Here is a 17,648-nt window from a genome sequence, read left to right on the forward strand (position 1 = left end):
AAGTCGCGGCGGATGCAGGCTGGGAAGTTAGGGCCGTCCGCTGGGGCCGTCCACGCAGCAACAGGGGGCTGGCGGGGCCGAGCTCAGGAGGTAGGTGGGGAGACGCAGGCGCCCCCACGCCAGATCCCTCACCTCACGGCCGCGGCGCCCCCGAGCGCGGTCGCGGAGGGCCCGGGTTCTCGCGGCCACAGAGGTCTCCGGCTGGAGGGGCCGGAAGTGCGCGGGGGCGCCCGCGCGGCCGCCGTGGGCCTCGTCCGGGTCGGTTCCCGGCTCCTGGCTCGGCTGAGGGACCCCGGACCTTCTGTGTCGGGCTGGCTGGAGCGGCGTAAGCGCCGCTCGGTGGCTTAAGTCGACTCCCTTTCCACGTCTGCGTCCTCTCCGGCCGGCTGCCCTGTCCTGAGGCGTCGTAGGGAACGAGGCCGTGCGTCAGCTCAGCCTTCCCTTTCCCGACAGTGGTTGCGGCGCCTGCGTCATCCTCTTTGCCTCAGGCTGGGTGGGAGGTGCCGACCCCAGAGGACGCCGCTGGGTCGGGCAAACCCGGAGGGGGGCGAGAAACGAGTCTGGATCCGAGTTTGCAAGCTGAGCCTCAAAGGAAAACAGAGGCTGCAGCGCGGTCCTGCCCTCACCGCCCTTGGAGGGCGGCTGAGTCGGGACCGAGGGCTTCCGCGCCCTGAGCTGGAGAAGCCTGTGGAGGAGAGGAGCAAAGCATCTCCGCGGGCCCGGGGGAAGGAGCGCGGCTGGGAACGGCCTGGGGTCACACGCGTCGCGGGGAGGCCGGCCGGCCAGCGGGCCCCAGCTCCTCGGCTCCGGGCTGACGCGCCCACGTCCTCAGGCTGTGCCACTGCTCCCAACGCCACAAAGACGCTTCAGGAGGCGGCGGCGTGCGCCATCTGCCTCGATTACTTCACGGACCGTGTCCATCGGCTGCGGGCACAACTTCTGCCGAGTGCGTGTAACCCAGCTGTGGGGCAAGGAGGACGACGATGTGGAGGGGGCCATCGGCGGATGGGACAACTCTATTCGAGAGGTTTTGTGCCAGCGTAATGGTGATGAGGCAGCGTTCCAGGACCAAGAAGATGATGAACTATGGGTTGGTGACGGTGGGGTCAGGAATCGGGACAATATGGACTATGTGTGGGACCCGGAGGAAGAAGAGGAAGACCGGCACTATTACCTGGGAGGCTTGAGACATGACCTGAGAATTGACGTCTACTCAGAAGAGACATTGGAAGAATACAACGAAGACGACCAAGAGCTGTATCCTGACACCCATCTGCCTCCTCCCACCCGTCCACGTCAGTTCACCTGCCCCCAGTGCCGAAAGAGCTTTACCCGTCGCAGCTTGCAGCTGGCCAACATGGTGCAGATAATTCGCCAAATATGCCCCACTCCTTATCAAGGAGGCCGGGGGAATGAACAGGGCATCTGCTCTAAACACCAGGAAGCCCTGAAGCTCTTCTGCGAGGTAGATAAAGAGGCCATCTGTGTGGTGTGCCGAGAATCCAGGAGCCACAAACAGCACAGCGTGGTGCCATTGGAGGAGGTGGTGCAGGAGTACAAGGTGAGAGGCAGGAGGAAAAGGCGCTGAGGGGTTGAAGGGAGTGGAGAGAAAACAAGGGGAGCTGGGAGAGATAGGTACTCACTAGTTGAAACTTTTTTTTTTTTCTTTGTGAGATGAGTGCACAGTAGTGGAGAGACATGGGTATGTGTCCACCAAGGAGACAAATTGCTCGAGGCTGTTCAGCTTCCCCAGGAGAAACTGAGCAAAAACACAACTGTCACTAGAAGCTGACTACTTTTGTTATTCCCTTTCAATCTGACTGTATGTAACATATCCCTAGTACTTGATTTCCCTCTGTTGAGTCCTGAGTCTGTACCTAACACCAAGACTCCAGGACCCTTAACACATAGGAATGGAAAGCCATAGTACTTGAAGATAATATGACATTTGGAACCTCAGAGCACAGTGTCAAAACATGACTGGGGAAGAAACACACACACACCAAAAAACAGATGACTGTATTGGTAGGGTGAAATGCTAGGTGTGAGTCCTGTACTGACAAGTGCAACTGGCCTCACCCCCTTCCCAAAGTCTGAGGTTGCTTCCTCATGTTCAGTATGGTTAGTTTTCCCTATAGAGGGAGACAGGCAAAAATTCATCTTTTTGATGGATCAGAATAAACCTCATGTCCTGATCACTCTCCTTTCCTGTATTTTATTACAGTGAAAGGAGTGAGGGATTTAGGTCAGATGACCTAGCTCTGCCACTTACTGTCTAATCTTGGGGAGGTCCCTACCTCTTGGCTTTACTTTTCTCCCAGGTTTAAGATTAAGAGATCATGTATGTGAAAGTATTTTATAAGCCATAAAGCACTAAACAGATATCTGCTTTTTTTTTTTTTTTTAACTTGATTTTCCTCTAACTCGTCTTTTTTTCTTTGAGTTCTGATTTGGTAAATACAGTGCTTTCCTGATCTGAGTATTACCAAGTTGTCTCAGTGACAGCCTGAATATGGTCTTCCTTACCAAAAGCCTAGGTGAAAGTGAGTCCTAGCAGTAGCCAAAGAAGGGAGAGGATGTCTCAGGCCCATAAGTCTTATCCTGGATAGTCGTTAGCAGCTGCTCACATCTCAGGGTGCTTTATAGTTTACAAAATCTATTTCCTCATGTTCTCCTATAGCAGTGGTTTTTAAATTGTGGGTGTTGACCAATTAGTGGGTCTTAAAATAAATGGGTCATGCCCAGCATTATTTTAAAATTAAACAAAACATCAGAGTGCATGGAACAAAACCAAGGTAAACACTGTCTTAGGAAATTTTCAAACTATATGTGCATGTATGTGTACCTGGTCTGAGAGTAAAATGTATTGCTTACTCTGGGTTTCAGTCAAAACATAAACAGAACATTGTCCTAAAGCATCGTAAGTTAGCTATTATCATCATCCTACAAGTAAGATGCAAATCTTAACTACAAATTACTGCTAATTTCATATGAACCTGACTTTAAGGACACACTCTAGCACCATGCTTTCCCCAGGATAACAAAGTTTGCCTCCAGGAGAAACTGTGTCCTATACTTCTGGGGTTTAGTATACTGAAGTTGAAGTAAGAAGGTAACCTTTCATTCCTCTGTTAGAACTTTCTGTTAAGGATTCTGAAACTGAAACTTTAATTGAAAGCCAACTTAGCCAGGAGATTGTTTTTTCTTTTCTTTTCTTTTGTATATTTTTTATTGGAGTTCAGTTTGCCAACATATAGTGTTGGCACACACCCAGTGCTCATCCCATCAAGTGCCCCCCTCAGTGCCCATCACCCAGTCATCCCGTCTACCCGCCCACGTCCCTTTCCACTACCCCTTGTTCGTTTCCCAGAGTTAGGGGTCTCTCATGTTCTGTCTCCCTCACTGATATTTCCCATTCATATTCTCTCCTTCCCCTTTATTCCCTTTCACTATTTTTTATATTCCTCAAATGAATGAGACCATAAGGAGATTTTTTTTTCAACTGGGGAAGCCAGATGACACTCATCTGAAACTTGAGAAGTTACTTAATAAAGCACCCCAGTAAATATAAACACCAAAACCAAGTAGAACAAATTGGAGATAATCCCTTTCAAAATATAGAATATTTAAAAAGAAATAAAACTTTTATTTTTAAACATACACCAGAATTTAGGTAGATGGTATTGCCAAACATAGGAATTACACTGCAGAGGTAAAAACTTTTACGTATGTATAAACTTAGTAATTCATGACATAGTTTTGTTACTGCCTTTCATTGGTCAACAGATACATTACAGTAGCATAACTTAGAATTTTACTGAATAAAACTCATAATAATAGTTAAAATTATAAGGAACCAATTTTGTATAATGATTTATTTAATGTTAAGCATTAGCCATCACACGGTTCTGGTTACAAAGAATTCTCGTCAGCTACCAATTCAACACTTTTTAAATCTATTTTGGAGGTGAGCAGGCTTTTTAATTTTAGGGACTGAGTAGGGGGTTGTTACTCAAATTCTTAAGGAGTAGTCCGTGATTTTCAGGAATAGGAGAAAAGGCATTTTCTCCCTCCACAAATTATATTAGCATTGCAGATATGGGAATTTATAGTTTATAAAATTATATTTAGTGTTATAATGTTAAAAATAAAAAGTATTTCCTAAGAAATAAAGTTGTTAAGAACTCTTTGGCTGGTGGGAATACAAAGATAGAACAAGAAGCATTCAGAGTAAGGCCTATAATTAATGAGGTATGACAGGCTGAGTAGCCATAGATGTTTAACCGTGGGTATAGTGCTATTTATAGTGCTATTTTTATAATATATCCAAGACGATTAATGTTGTTTTGAGGTTAATATTCTTTTAAAGTTTAATTTTGTATAAAAAGAGGCTTTTTAGCTCTGAAAAACTTATTTACATCTTCCATTTTGTCCATCCCATGAGAGTTCATCTTGACTCTGAAATTCAAGCTAGAATCAGAGGATTATGAAAGTAAGATCATTTAGATTTGACCAAGAACACCATTAAATGGTGTCAGGTTTTAGGCAGCAAATGGGTGTATAAAAAAGAAATGAACAACGATTTCACTTCTTGGGGCACAGGCATAACTGGATGCCTGTACTTCTCTGCCACCAATAAAATCATTCATCGTTTGGCAAGAAGGACCAGATGTTTCCATAATCAATACTCCTCCTTTTTCTGTTTTCTCCTTTGAGGTAGCTAGAGATGGCAACCAAAAAAAATTGTTAAGGCTTTTATCAAATATATATTCACATTATGATGCAGAAGATAGGGTCAACTTCTTCAGTTGAGTTACCTGAAAATGTTGGGCAGTGACACCATGCCAAACACTGTTAAATTTATGACATAAAAACAGTGGCATATTCTGCAAAGCACAATTCTCTGCAGCTTTAAGACTGGACAGTATTGGAATACTAACAGCAATCTTCAAAGGCTATGAAAGCATAATATTAAATAGCCCTTCTAACTGCAAGGGAGAAAAAAATGGAGAAACTTGCGAAGTGTTGCATTCCAAGTGCCGCCACAACGTTGAGAGCAAATTGAGGAATTCCAGACTTTGTTCATCTACTTCTATAGTCTTTTTTTTTTTTTTTTAAAGAATTTTATTTTATTTTATTTATGATAGTCACAGAGAGAGAGAGAGGCAGAGACACAGGCAGAGGGAGAAGCAGGCTCCATGCACCGGGAGCCCGACGTGGGATTCGATCCCGGGTCTCCAGGATCGCGCCCTGGGCCAAAGGCAGGCGCCAAACCGCTGCGCCACCCAGGGATCCCCTACTTCTATAGTCTTAACTCTGAATTAATGACTGAGTATATGAAAACTCAGGTTTTAAAAACATTAGCTCATCCTTCTTTGCTTAGTTGAGAAGAATATCCTGATAAAAATGTGCTTTGCTTATGTTTGAAATAGGCTTTAAAAACTGAGTGTGCTGGTTTCATAAGCCTAATACTTGTTCACTAAAGACAGTATTTTTGAAGCTATAGCAAATGAACTGATGGAGGGAAAAAGGTATATACATTGGTAGTGCTACAGCAGTGGAATGCTTTCGACCTTGGTTTTTGGCAAAGAAACTGAAGAAAACTGTATTTAAGTTGTACTGTAGCCATCACCACCAAGCATCAACTTCCATCAATAGGCCAGTAATCTACTGGAAATCCTCACCTTGCTGTCAGCATAACCCTGGTTTGATCCCAGTTTGCCTTGATTTTTGAAGATCAGTTTAGAATGCCTTTGAGAGTATTTTCTCCTACAAACTGAGGTTCCTTGGTTGTCAAAGAACTGTATTCAGCTGAATTTATGGACAGAACTGATTTTGGAACGCCAATGACAAAATAACCCTCTGATTTTGGAACATCATCTAAAGAAAATCTATACTTTAAAATTTCAAAAATTAAAACTCAGCAGAATTTAATGCATTGAAGCTTAAGATACCATGACCATGAAATGTCAAAAAGCAGGCACCAACATCACTGTTTGTTATGAAAAACTTTAAGCAAGATTTGCCAGAAATCCAGCTACCATAGCAAACTCATACTAAATATGTCTAATTTGCTTGGCCAATCTTTCAAGGACTAGATTGACTAGATCATAAATGTTATTGCAAAAAAAGAAAAAAAAAAAACTTAAATAGCCAGAGCTATTTTGGGTTACTGTTCTTAAAACCTACTTGTGGTGTTTTAAGAAAGAATGTTTTCACTGATATTTTGTTCTCACTTAAAGAATTTCAAGAGGAGTATGCGGAACTCAAAGTCTGATTGTTTTGACTAGAAACTTCCATATAAGTACTCTATAGAGAAACTGGGATGTAAAATGTCTAAACGGATGAGAAGAGTTTATTCCATTTTCTCTTTACATCTTAAAAGCTCTTATGGGGGGGTATATATCTAGCTGCGGGGAGAAAACAATACAAGATTATTGTTAAAGCCGCTTGTGTTTTGTTACATCTTATATATCACCAAGGAAAGAAAAGTTAAAGCTTAACAGTAACATGGTTATCACATCTTCTGAATAAATTTTGCCTTCCAAAATTATCATTGCTTTGATACTTAATTGTGAAATTTTAAATAACACTGAAGGTGACAGAATATGAAATTTTTTAGGTGTATGAAAAGTAGAGGTATGCGTTACAGAAACATTGAGAAAAACTGGTATATCCACATTCACCAGATTCTAATGTTTATTGAATGTTTTTCCTACTAGGTTCAGCTGTTGACAGCTGTATTACAAGTCAGAGTGTTTAAACTTGCCACTCGCTGTTCCTGTGGGTGTACCTGGGAGCTCATCTTTACACAGACTTGCTACACATCTGAAATCCTCACCTCCAATTGCACTATGACCTTAGCTCTTAGCCTTCTAGTGTAGTCAAACACACTCCAATTATACCTGCCCTTCAGTTTTATGGAGGCCACAGTTCCACTGATTGCTAATTTTCTTCCTTCTCAATCTAACAGACATTTGCTGGCCCTAATTATTATCTCACTGAGCCTGGACCTTATGAGTACTCTTGGCTTTAAGAACTTCCATGCTGTAGTCTAGACCAGTGTTTTTCAGCCTCAGCACTACTGACATTTTGAGTAAGGTAATCCTTTGCAGGGGGTGGGGGGGCATCCTGTGCATTGCAGGATGGCTCACAGCATCCTTGGATAGAGTAAGATGGAAGTCAGATTTAAGTAGCACCTCTCCACCAGCTGTGAAAACCACAAACGTCTCCCAACATTTCCAGATGTCTTGTGGAGAGGGTTGAGAGGAGCAAAATCACCCATGTTTGAGAATCATTAGTCTAGACTCAGGGTTAGTGGTCAAATCCACAGATGTGCCATTACCAGCTTTATTTATGCCCTATAGCCAGTGACTGAGACCTAGGTGTTTAAAAGTGTTCAATGGAAGAATAGCTCCACCTAGCTAGAACCTTATTAAATGCAGTCTTAGTAAATGGATTAATTGATAGAGGACTCCTACTTCTCTGAGCTCTTGGCAGGCAGGTATCAGAGTCAGCAAACCTTTTTTTAAACCAGAGCTGCCTGTCACTGCCATTTGGGGGAAAAGGACTATGACAGATAAAGCAGTATATGAAATGAAGATCTAGAAATGAATGATGAGTAAGAAAAGGAAATCAGCAAACATCAGTTCCAGCAGGGTCATAGAGCAGTTATTTTTTTTGCTTTGGTTTTTAAGCATTAGGCAAAACTTATAAAACCAGAGCCTGTCTGCTCCTGTTAGAGTGGGGTAGTCCTGGGTTAATACATATAACATCAGCCCCTAAAGCACTTCCTTGAAACCTAAGTCTCCTCTGCCACTGGCCTCTATGCCATGCCTCCAGAAACCTTTACAGGACCTACAGATTCTATGCTATTTCCCAATCCCTGACCCACTCTGAAAGTTACCCTGTAACAGTGAAGTTATTACAAACATTTATTGACTGATAAAATAGGATAACAAAAAGGGGGACACAAGACAGCCTGCCATACCAGGTCTAAAAGGACTTTGCAACAACGGAAGTGTTCTAAATCTGCTGTTTGATATAGTAGGTACCACTAGCTACATATGGCTTGAGCTCTTGAAATATGCCTAATGCAATATGGAACTGAATTTTTCATCGTATTTAATTTTAATTAATTTGAAATAGCCATATATGACTGGTGGCTGTCAAATCACATTTAATTGTACAGTTCCATAGAAACAAGGCAGGTTGAATTCTGATCCTTTCTAGGATTCCCAGGAGTAGAACAAAGTCTGAAGGGGAAAATGAAAAAGCAATGAGACAACTCTCTTTTCCCAATCAAGAGAGGTAGGCTCTGGGATCCCTGGGTGACTCTGCAGTTTAGTGCCTGCCTTCAGTCCAGGGCGTGATCCTGGAGTTCCAGGGTCCAGTCCCATGTCGGGCTCCCTGCATGGGGCCTGCTTCTCCCTCTGCCTGTGTCTCTGCCTCTCTCTCTCTCCTCTCTCTCTGTCTCTCATGAATAAATAAAATCTTTAAAAAAAAAGAGAGAGAGAGGTAAGCTCAAAGGTGGTATTTTTAGGCATAGAAGAAAATATTTAAAAGGCCTTCTTGTATTTTTTTTTAAAATCTGACTAAAACAGTCTTGAACTAGCTCTACTTGTGATTCATGTGGATCACATGTGGGAAATATGATAGGGGAGAATTCTAATAGGAAAAAGCTAAAAAACAAGCTGCATTACCCTCTTCCCAGAAAAAGAGCCAGGCTGGGGCCTCAAAATAGGAGGAATATAAGTATAAATAATTAGTTATTTGGTTCCTGACTTTTTGACAATGGGATATGGGGGAAAATCTAGCATTAAAGTAGGTTAGTCGGTTCTTCCCTTTCTCCTCTCACACCTAAATCCTGACAGAGGGTGGTAGTAGAGAGATCATGGAGTCCTAGAAAGGAAAGCAGTTTGCTAGCAGTGATAATGAGAAAAGAGAAAGTGAGAGGTTGTAGGAATAACAGGACTGAAAAGGAGGAGACTGTGAGAGCTAAAAGTGGTGACAAACTTAACTTTTAATGATACAGTCTTTGCCCACAAACCAGAGTCCTCAGAAGTACAGAACGAGAACCCTGGGTATGGGGAAACAGCTCATCTAAGCATATGAGTTGTAGGAAGAGATGTGACAGTAGACAAGCAAAGGAAGAAAATGGCTCTCTTGGCTCTCTAAGTTACTACTCTTCTCCCACCTCTATCCCTCCCAAAGGAGGAAGAAAATGGCCTTAAATAGATTTGAACTAGAAATAGCCTTAACAAACAGGGAGGGGCTTATTCTTCCATAGCTACTGAAGTTCATGCTTAGGCCTTCATAATCTTTTACTTCATCCTAAAGGACTCAGATGCAGAGTTGGTCAGAGACTTCTGATTGACAATTCCACTTGGTACCCAGCAGGGCCCCACAAAGATGAAGGACCAAGGTCACCTGGAAGAGGATCCCTAGAGGTCACACCCCCTTTTAATCTGCCATTTCCTAAGTACATAGAATCCTCTCCTCCTCTACCAAAGGACGGAATTTCTCAACAAGCTCTGGCTATTTAACCTGAGTATGAGCAGGAAGGATTATTTCCTCTTCAGCCCTCTTATCTTGTGGTAAGTTGGCCAACCTCATAGTTCCGTTTCAACATATTAGAATATGTTCTATCAATAGAACATATATCAAATTCTCTTCCAGGTAAAAAGTTGAAAAAAGGCACCTTGTGTCACCTCTTGTTTCTCCCTACCACCTAATGCTGTTTTAAATCTTTTAACGAGCCAGAGGCTTGCATTCTCCTAGCATATCTTATAATTCTACCTGGACTACGGTCCATACCTGCCTGGATCATGCCCACCTCCACAATCTTCGACTGCTTATCTGCTGAAGCACTGAAGGCCCGGGGGAATCCTACAATCCATCTCCCAGGGAAAACCCAACAGAGTTCCTTAGCAGTTTTCCAGGGGACTGTTAGAAAATCTGACTGCAGATTCCTGCCTAAGATGGACACTAAATATTTACTAAGAAACGTAAACGATATGTGATTTCTTTGTAACATCTGTTTCTGGCATTGATTTAATATCATATCCCACCTCACCAGGATAATGGAACAGGACCTACAAGAAGAACAGAACTTTCTGTTTCCTTCCAACCTTTTTGAGCTTAATTCTCTCTGGCATCTCAGGCATGCCATCCCTGCCCCTAGCTATACCCAAAGTGTCCCCAGAGTCAGGGTCAGGCCTCCTCAATTCATGAATACCCCTCAGTGGTTTTGTGGCTTGCCAGAATCTTCTCCAAGAGAGGAGACCAGGTAGTGGTGACTGGAGAAAAACTCCGAGGTGGAAAAGCCCAAATCCTACAGTCTGGTCATCTGGGAAGTCCACTATATTCCATTTCTCCCTCTCCTCTGCTGACATTGCCAGATGGGTATTGGTGGGCTCCAGGGGAAAACCCGAAATCCCCCCCTTGGCCCCACAGGAGGGGGCACTGCCAGGGGCCAGTACAGGGAGACGCCCATGGAATTGCGGGAGGCCAAAGACACCTACAGAAATCTTGGTTTCTGTGGCCAGAGGACTCCGGGAAAGGGCTGCGCAGAGGTGAGCCTGGGGAGGAAGAGGCTAGCGGAGGAACGGCCCCCTTCTGGAAAGGGGCCTGGTGGTGACGAAAGGTCGTGTCCTTGAGCATGCGTGAGAGACCTGGGAGGCTTGTTTTAAACCTGTCCTCCGGGCCCTCTTTCAGAGATGTTGATTCCACAGGGGCTCCTTAGCAAAATTCAAGAATACAGAGAGCCAAATGAGATTTCTCGAGAGGAGTAAATATAATATGATTAACCAAGGATCTCTTGGGTGAAGGCAGGAGATGAAGGAACGTGTATTCTTGAACTGAGAGGAAATCCTCTGCATGTACAGGCCAACACAGGGGAGTGTTTGCTCTGTGCATTTCCGCAGCGTGGAAATCTCTCACCTCTCCATTTGTCCCAACCGCCCAGGGCACTGGGACGACCCGAGCTATGAACAGTGAACTGGATACTGGTGTGGGTGAAAGTAAGGGTCTCCCATGACCAAAACAGGTCAGGGTTGGGGTCGACTTCGAGTTTAGTGTTAGAAGAAAAAGACAGCTAATTGGGGGTGCTACGGAGGCATTTAAATGACCTTCGCAACTGGAGCCCCTGAAGCCTAGTCAGAACAGCAACCACCCTGAGGAGCCATGTTCTTTCCCCCAGCCTGCTGGCCCTCTGTCAGGTGCCCCTCACGTCTATCTCACTGTTCGGTTTTCAGCACTTCCAACACCTCCAGGACATTTTGCACTGAGCATCCCTGCCCCCAGAACCTTATCGTCCCATGTATCCACAGGGCTGTCTCCTTCTTCCTATCTTTGCTCCAATTTCCTTCCCCCTCACTCCATCAAATGTAAACTCCAAAAAAAACCTGGTCCTCACCCCCCTCTTGCTCACAGCTGTATCCCTCAAGACCTAAAACAGGGCCTGGTACCCAAGAGGTGCTAAGTTTGCCTGCATTTATTCTGCCAAGCATTGTTCTGGGCCCTTTACCTATCATAACTCATTTACTCTTTTCAACACCATTTTGGGTGGGTACTATTATTTCCAACCTCATTTCACAGATATGAAACTAAAATTAATACATGTTACAAACAGAAAATAAATACAATACTTATTATGTATTGTATTCAGAATTTTACTGCCTTTATAAAAAACAAAACAAAACAAAACAAAAAGCAAAAAAACCCCACCAGCATCCAAGGTTGTATTTAAGATCCCCTCCCCCGCCCAACTGATACTTTGAAAAAGTATAAATAAAATAAACAAAAATTGAAAAAAAAATCCCCTCCCCCTTATTTTGCTTAGATGATAGCGAATGGTACCACCCTGGTCTGACTCTCTCCCTTCAAAAAATGTGTGACAGGAGCGCTGCCTGCCAGCACCGTCTCTCAGGTATCAAGGAGGCACTACAAATTCACGTACCATGCGGCTAAATAGGAGGCCGGTAGGCAACCTGGGAACCCTGATCCACGGTGTCCCAGGCAGGGGGAACCTCCTTAGGGGCACGCCTGGGCTCCCCAGACCCGCAGACCTGCCTGAGAGGCGGTGAGGCTCAGAGCCCGCTTTCACTCGAGAGCCTTAAGTCAGAACCCGGAGGCCTTTGCCCTCGGGGTCTCTCCGTCTCGGCGTCGGCTCTCAGCGCTCCTGCCCAGGTGGGAGCCGGGGACGGACATGCAGCCCACGGGCCGATTGTTCGTTCCTCCCCGGTTTTCCGCTCCGTAACCTGTTCCTGTGTTTACTTCTGCCTGGACTAGGTCCTTCCGGACAGGGAGTGCCTCAGCCAATTCCCTCGAAGCAAAAACCTCTCCAGGGAGGAGTTGCCCTCCGCGAAGGGAATCAGTCAGAGTTTACTAGCTCACCTAAGTACGGTGTATCCCAAAAACTGAATACCATGTTTTTCATATTCCTTACCGTTACTCGCAGTTCTCACCTCGAAATTGAGCTCCCTCAGCCTGGCCCTCCAGACCAAGCGGAAAAGGCGGGGCTCGCGCTGTGCCACCTGGGGGCAGGGAAGGCGCCGGACGGTCCTTCCGGAAACATGCTGTCTGTGCCCGCCCCCTCTTCGTGTTATACATCACGCCTCAGGGGAGTTTTAGGGGCCTTTTTAAACACCTGGTGGAGTTGGTTGCAGAACGACTTGGCATGGCACTGCCAAATTATGTTGCATGGCGGAGGTGACCGTGAAGTTTTGCCATTTCATCTTTTGACTTACGTGGCGCCGCCATCTTAAACAGGAGTCAATAACGGGGGCCGCCATTTTTGCTCGAACGGGAGGGTATTTCCGGTTCCGGCGGGGACCTTTTCCTTCTTTTCCTCTGGAGGGCCTTGTCGGGAGCGGCTGTGCTGCTAGTCTTTCTGAACTATCCATCTCCATCCTTGTCGCCGCGGCGACACTCGCTCTCGCCGCCGCTATGACTGAGCAGATGACACTTCGTGGCACCCTCAAGGGCCATAATGGCTGGGTGACTCAGATCGCCACCACTCCCCAATTCCCAGACATGATACTGTCTGCTTCTCGAGGTACGGGCTAAGGTGCGGGGCAAAGGATTGAGGGATAAGTGGGTTGCGCGTGTCGCTTGGCGCCTTGGAATACTCCGTCCGGGTGTGAGTTGGGGCATGCGGACCCGGGCCTCGGCCTCAGCTTGGATAAACCCGCGAACCATCCCCGCTTGGCAGAGACGGAGACTTAGCTCAGCTCGTGGTCGCCAGGAGGATTGCAGGGTTGGGGTTTTATTTCTTGCCCATCTTCTCGCAGATGTGTGTAGCTGAGTGTGCTCAGGAGATACGGGGTCGGGCGGAGCGGTGATGATGCCAACATGCCATCTGAGTGCCTGTGCTGAGAACCAGAGGCTGTTTCTGAGCTTACGCCCGGCCCGTGCTTAGTGGGTAGTGGATAGACTGCAAGAACTCCCCTCGTTTCTTTTCATTCACTGAACCTGGCAGCATTCGGAGGCTTCTTGTGCCTTTTGCTGGCCCCCACACTATTAAAAAATAGTCTGAGGCTAGGATCATGTTTGGAGAGTAATTGGAAAGCTTGTTGTTACTAACACGTTTCAGTGAAAGCATCCAGTCGGGTAGGATGTAAAGCAATTTTTCCGAATCCAGCCATTAATTATTGTAGGAATCCCACAGCCAAGCAGCAGTATTTATGCTTTTTCACCTCAGATCAGACTCCAAGATGTTGAATTGATCTGTCAGAAAGGGGCGTCCATAATATGCTAAAGTTCTGCACACCAGAGTTTAATTTTCGTGGCATTGCTTAGTTCTACTTGAATCTTTTTTGAATAGCCAATCACCTTGGCCTTGACTAGTAACAGCCCTCACCCTGTAGTTCTTCCCCCTTGAGAGTCCTTAATTTGTTACTTTTAAGTCCACCGGTGACACTGAGGGATCCTGGATTATCCAGTAGGTCAGCAAGTGGGCTGTTAACTCACTGGGTTTTCTTTTTTACCTCTCCTTAGATAAGACGATCATCATGTGGAAGCTGACTAGGGATGAGACTAACTATGGCATCCCACAGCGTGCTCTTCGGGGTCATTCCCACTTTGTTAGTGACGTGGTCATCTCCTCAGATGGCCAGTTTGCCCTCTCAGGCTCCTGGGATGGAACCCTTCGTCTCTGGGATCTCACAACGCAAGTAGCTGCTCATTTAACTCTGGGACACTGGGCAAAGGCTAGGCAAAAATGAGGTAGATGCTGTTGGGCGGTGGTTTCCAAGGGAGATTGAGGTTCATTGTGGGTACTTAAGGCAAGAAAGTACCTAGAAAAGATAGTTGGGATTGTTTGGCTTCTGTCCTTGCTGGTTTAATTAGTTATGCAGAATTGTTAGAGGAGTGGGCTGGTTGAGTTTTACCACATATTGTGGTTGGGAGTAGGCAAGTGTTGAACATGTTTTATCTTGGGAGCTCAGTACTTGGATGGCTGGGCATAATGAGCATCCCAGTGATGACAGATGACATTGTCAGCCAATCCCTACGTGGGAGTGAGGACATGTCCTGCAATTCTGAAGGGATACTCTCACATATGCTCAACCATGGGCCTGTTGTGATCAGACCCATGTCCAGGGTCATGTGAGTAATGGCAGCTCCAGTGAGACAGGAACAGACCAGGGAAACATTCTGATGTGGAAGAGTGTTTGAGGCATCTAGAGACTGACCACGTCCTCCTCCTCAGGGGTACCACCACACGCAGATTTGTAGGGCATACCAAGGATGTGCTGAGTGTGGCCTTCTCCTCCGACAACCGGCAAATTGTTTCTGGGTCGCGAGATAAAACTATCAAGCTGTGGAATACCCTGGGTGTATGCAAGTACACCGTACAGGTAACTGAAGGCACATGTAGAAACTTCTCTCCCACCCTTCTTAACCTTGGCCTTAAGGTGATTTTAAGCCTGGCCTGGACTCTATAAAGGGAGCTCTTGATATTAATGGTTTGGGTTCTAGGGTTGTGAACACTTCCATGTAACTGAGGGAAGGTGAGGTTCTGGTTTCATGGAGACAGGATACTTTCTCTAATTTCTTTTCCATCCTCTGCAGGACGAGAGCCATTCAGAGTGGGTGTCTTGTGTCCGATTTTCACCTAATAGCAGCAATCCCATCATTGTCTCCTGTGGTTGGGACAAGTTGGTCAAGGTGAGCTTGGAGCCAGGGTATAGGGCCTACACCAGCCAAAATGTTCTCCCACTGCCTCTCAGGTGGTCATAGGATCTAAGTTTGAAAGCTTTGTCCCTCGGTTCACTTTTCCTGTTGCACTCTTCTAAGTACAGGCCAGTGGTTTTTGATATTTGGTCTGAAGAAGCTCATGAAGCCCAGTGTCCCTCATAAAGCAACACATAGAACATTTGTTACCTTTTTTAATCTTGATTGTCCCTTAGGTGACCAAGACAAATTCTTTTTTAACATTTTTGTTACTGAGAGAATGAAAAATGGTCACCCTGTCCTGGAATGCTTTTAAATTAAGTAAATCGTGCCCTTTTTGTCCTGAGCAGTCCTGACCCCAGTTGGTTCAGAGCCAGATTCTTCACCTTTTACCCCCCACCCTACCAAACCTAGGTATGGAACCTGGCAAACTGCAAGCTGAAGACCAATCACATCGGCCACACAGGCTACTTGAACACCGTGACCGTCTCTCCAGATGGATCTCTCTGTGCTTCTGGAGGGAAGGTATTCAGAAACTGGAAGTTTACTACTCAGTGAGGGACTGTTTTAAAAAGAATACTTAAGATATTGAGGTAGCAACCAAGAATAAATATCTCTTAAGATTGCTTCCTGGAAATGACAGAGATAAGGCATACTGTTTTAAAGAAAAAGATTGTTTTCAGTAAAGCTGGTTTCTTGAAACTGTTCTTTTCAGAACTGATTTAGAAGTTGTCAGAGACATCGTAGGGTTGGTGAGGTGCCCTGCATTAAAGGAAAGGCATTCAGAGATAAATATTGGTATTTGAATCATTCATTAGCTTTTGGGAAGTTTGCAGGGGAAGGGGGACTGTTAAGTAATAAAAGAATTTTTGAGGCAGTTGAGATTAACAACTGCAATGGGTTTCATATTGCCCTGACTCACCTTTCCTGTCTTCCCAGGATGGCCAAGCCATGCTGTGGGATCTCAATGAAGGCAAGCACCTTTATACACTTGATGGTGGAGACATCATCAATGCCCTATGCTTCAGTCCTAACCGATACTGGCTATGTGCTGCCACGGGCCCCAGCATCAAGATCTGGGTGAGTGCGGGCTACAGTTAAGGCTGAACACCTGGCTGTACTGAGTCCTGGTAATGTTGTGATTTCCTGATCCGTCACTGCCGGGATTTGAGCTTTCTGAATACCTGCTAACCATGCGGCTAGCAGTGGAGATCCAGGAAGAGCAAGGTAACAGCTTTCCAAGACTGGGATCTGCAGTGGTGGCAGACACTTGTCTACTAAGGGGGATGACAACTTACTCAATTTAAGCACAAGTTGATCTAGACTGTTCTGGGGGCAGGGGGAGGCATTCCTGTATTTTAGGCTGTTCAGTAACATACTCAGCCTCTACTCCCAACTGGATGCCTGTAGCAGAGTCCCTCCTTATCCTGATTTTGCCCATTCCCCAGGACTTGGAAGGCAAGATCATTGTAGATGAACTAAAGCAAGAAGTTATCAGTACCAGCAGCAAGGCAGAGCCACCCCAGTGTACCTCTCTGGCCTGGTCTGCTGATGGCCAGGTAAGTGAGTCTCTGAAGTGACTTGGCTTCTACCTTTTCTCTCTTCCTTTATTCTTGGTGTGTCTTTGCCATAAAGTAAAATGATAAAATTAGCCAGGTTGATTTGGGAGGACCAGATTAACTGTCAGTGAACAGAGTACATGTCCTGGCATTGGAAGGAAAATTGATTGATCTAGCAGTGATTAGTTCCCTTCTCTTGGAATACATACCACCTACAACCTGATGGTTCAAGGATTGGTGATCTTAAAAGGCCATCTTTATTACTAGAAATGCAGAGTTCTATGACTCTGACATGACCTGTCGCTGTCCTTTCTCCCTTGCAGACTCTGTTTGCTGGCTACACCGACAACCTGGTGCGTGTGTGGCAGGTGACCATCGGCACCCGCTAGAAATAATGGCAGAACTTTAGGAATAAAACATTGGTTTTCTGACTTGTTTGTTTTTCTCTGATAAGCTACCTTCTAATGCTGTATTGCATCACAATGACTTGTGTCTCAGGTATAAATCCTCTAAGTTTGCAGAAAATGTTCTTTAGGAATAGTAAAACCTCAGTTCTAGCTTTATGACATAAATAATTGAACAGATAATTCCTCAAAGCAGTATTATAAAACACAGTATTTTGAACTCTTAATCACACCTGGCTTTTGCTCAAGTGGTGGCTAGCTAAGTAATATACTCTTGAAATAGCCTATAGAGATCTTCCATTTCCTTTTCCTTCAATTTTATCATGGTATTTCAGCAAGATACAATCTCAGAATTGGGAAATGTCGAGTCTTGGGAAAACTGTAGTCCTAAAGCCTCAGAGCATTAATATACACAAAACAGCAATGATCAGCAGATGATCTTTAACTGTATCCTGAAGAGGGAGGGTGCCAATTAAAAAACTGGGTCACTCAGAGGGGTGTGTGTGTGAAT

General features: G+C 45.2%; 2 protein-coding genes, 2 non-coding genes and 1 pseudogene across 4 annotated transcripts; 4 read left to right on the forward strand and 1 right to left on the reverse strand.

Annotated features, from left to right (window-relative positions):
- The window catches only part of LOC121494814, a 95,796-nt pseudogene extending 83,193 nt beyond the window's left edge, over positions 1–12,603 (reverse strand).
- Positions 13–10,658, forward strand: LOC121495265. The gene is given in 5 exon segments (XM_041762499.1): positions 13–339; positions 454–911; positions 913–1,579; positions 1,581–1,635; positions 10,456–10,658. Coding segments are annotated over 5 exon segments (1,710 nt in total).
- A 226-nt stretch (positions 12,604–12,829) lies between the features above and the next one.
- On the forward strand, positions 12,830–17,164 carry RACK1 (receptor for activated C kinase 1). Its single transcript, XM_041761769.1, has 8 exons — positions 12,830–13,057; positions 13,999–14,170; positions 14,711–14,858; positions 15,073–15,168; positions 15,589–15,699; positions 16,114–16,254; positions 16,623–16,733; positions 17,057–17,164. Exons 1-8 carry the CDS (start codon positions 12,949–12,951, stop codon positions 17,120–17,122), a joined length of 954 nt encoding a protein of 317 aa, XP_041617703.1. The 5' UTR covers positions 12,830–12,948; the 3' UTR covers positions 17,123–17,164.
- Positions 13,334–13,401, forward strand: LOC121496368. Its single transcript, XR_005989190.1, has one exon. It is a non-coding gene; the product is annotated as a small nucleolar RNA SNORD95 (small nucleolar RNA).
- LOC121496363 lies at positions 14,473–14,551 on the forward strand. The gene has a single exon (XR_005989187.1). It is a non-coding gene; the product is annotated as a small nucleolar RNA SNORD96 family (small nucleolar RNA).
- Positions 17,165–17,648: the final 484 nt, after the last annotated feature.

The sequence above is a fragment of the Vulpes lagopus genome, chromosome 7 (assembly GCF_018345385.1).
Source record: "Vulpes lagopus strain Blue_001 chromosome 7, ASM1834538v1, whole genome shotgun sequence".
Taxonomy (NCBI): domain Eukaryota; kingdom Metazoa; phylum Chordata; class Mammalia; order Carnivora; family Canidae; genus Vulpes; species Vulpes lagopus.

What these genes read in the sequence shown, in the direction of transcription:
- RACK1 (XM_041761769.1), top strand. Translation starts at nt 12,949, where the DNA reads ATGACTGAGCAGATGACACTTCGTGGCACCCTCAAGGGCCATAATGGC. An exon ending in GTTGGGACAAGTTGGTCAAG is followed by an intron (nt 15,169 to 15,588) that starts GTGAGCTTGGAG and finishes TACCAAACCTAG; the next exon opens with GTATGGAACCTGGCAAACTG. An exon ending in GCCCCAGCATCAAGATCTGG is followed by an intron (nt 16,255 to 16,622) that starts GTGAGTGCGGGC and finishes CCCATTCCCCAG; the next exon opens with GACTTGGAAGGCAAGATCAT.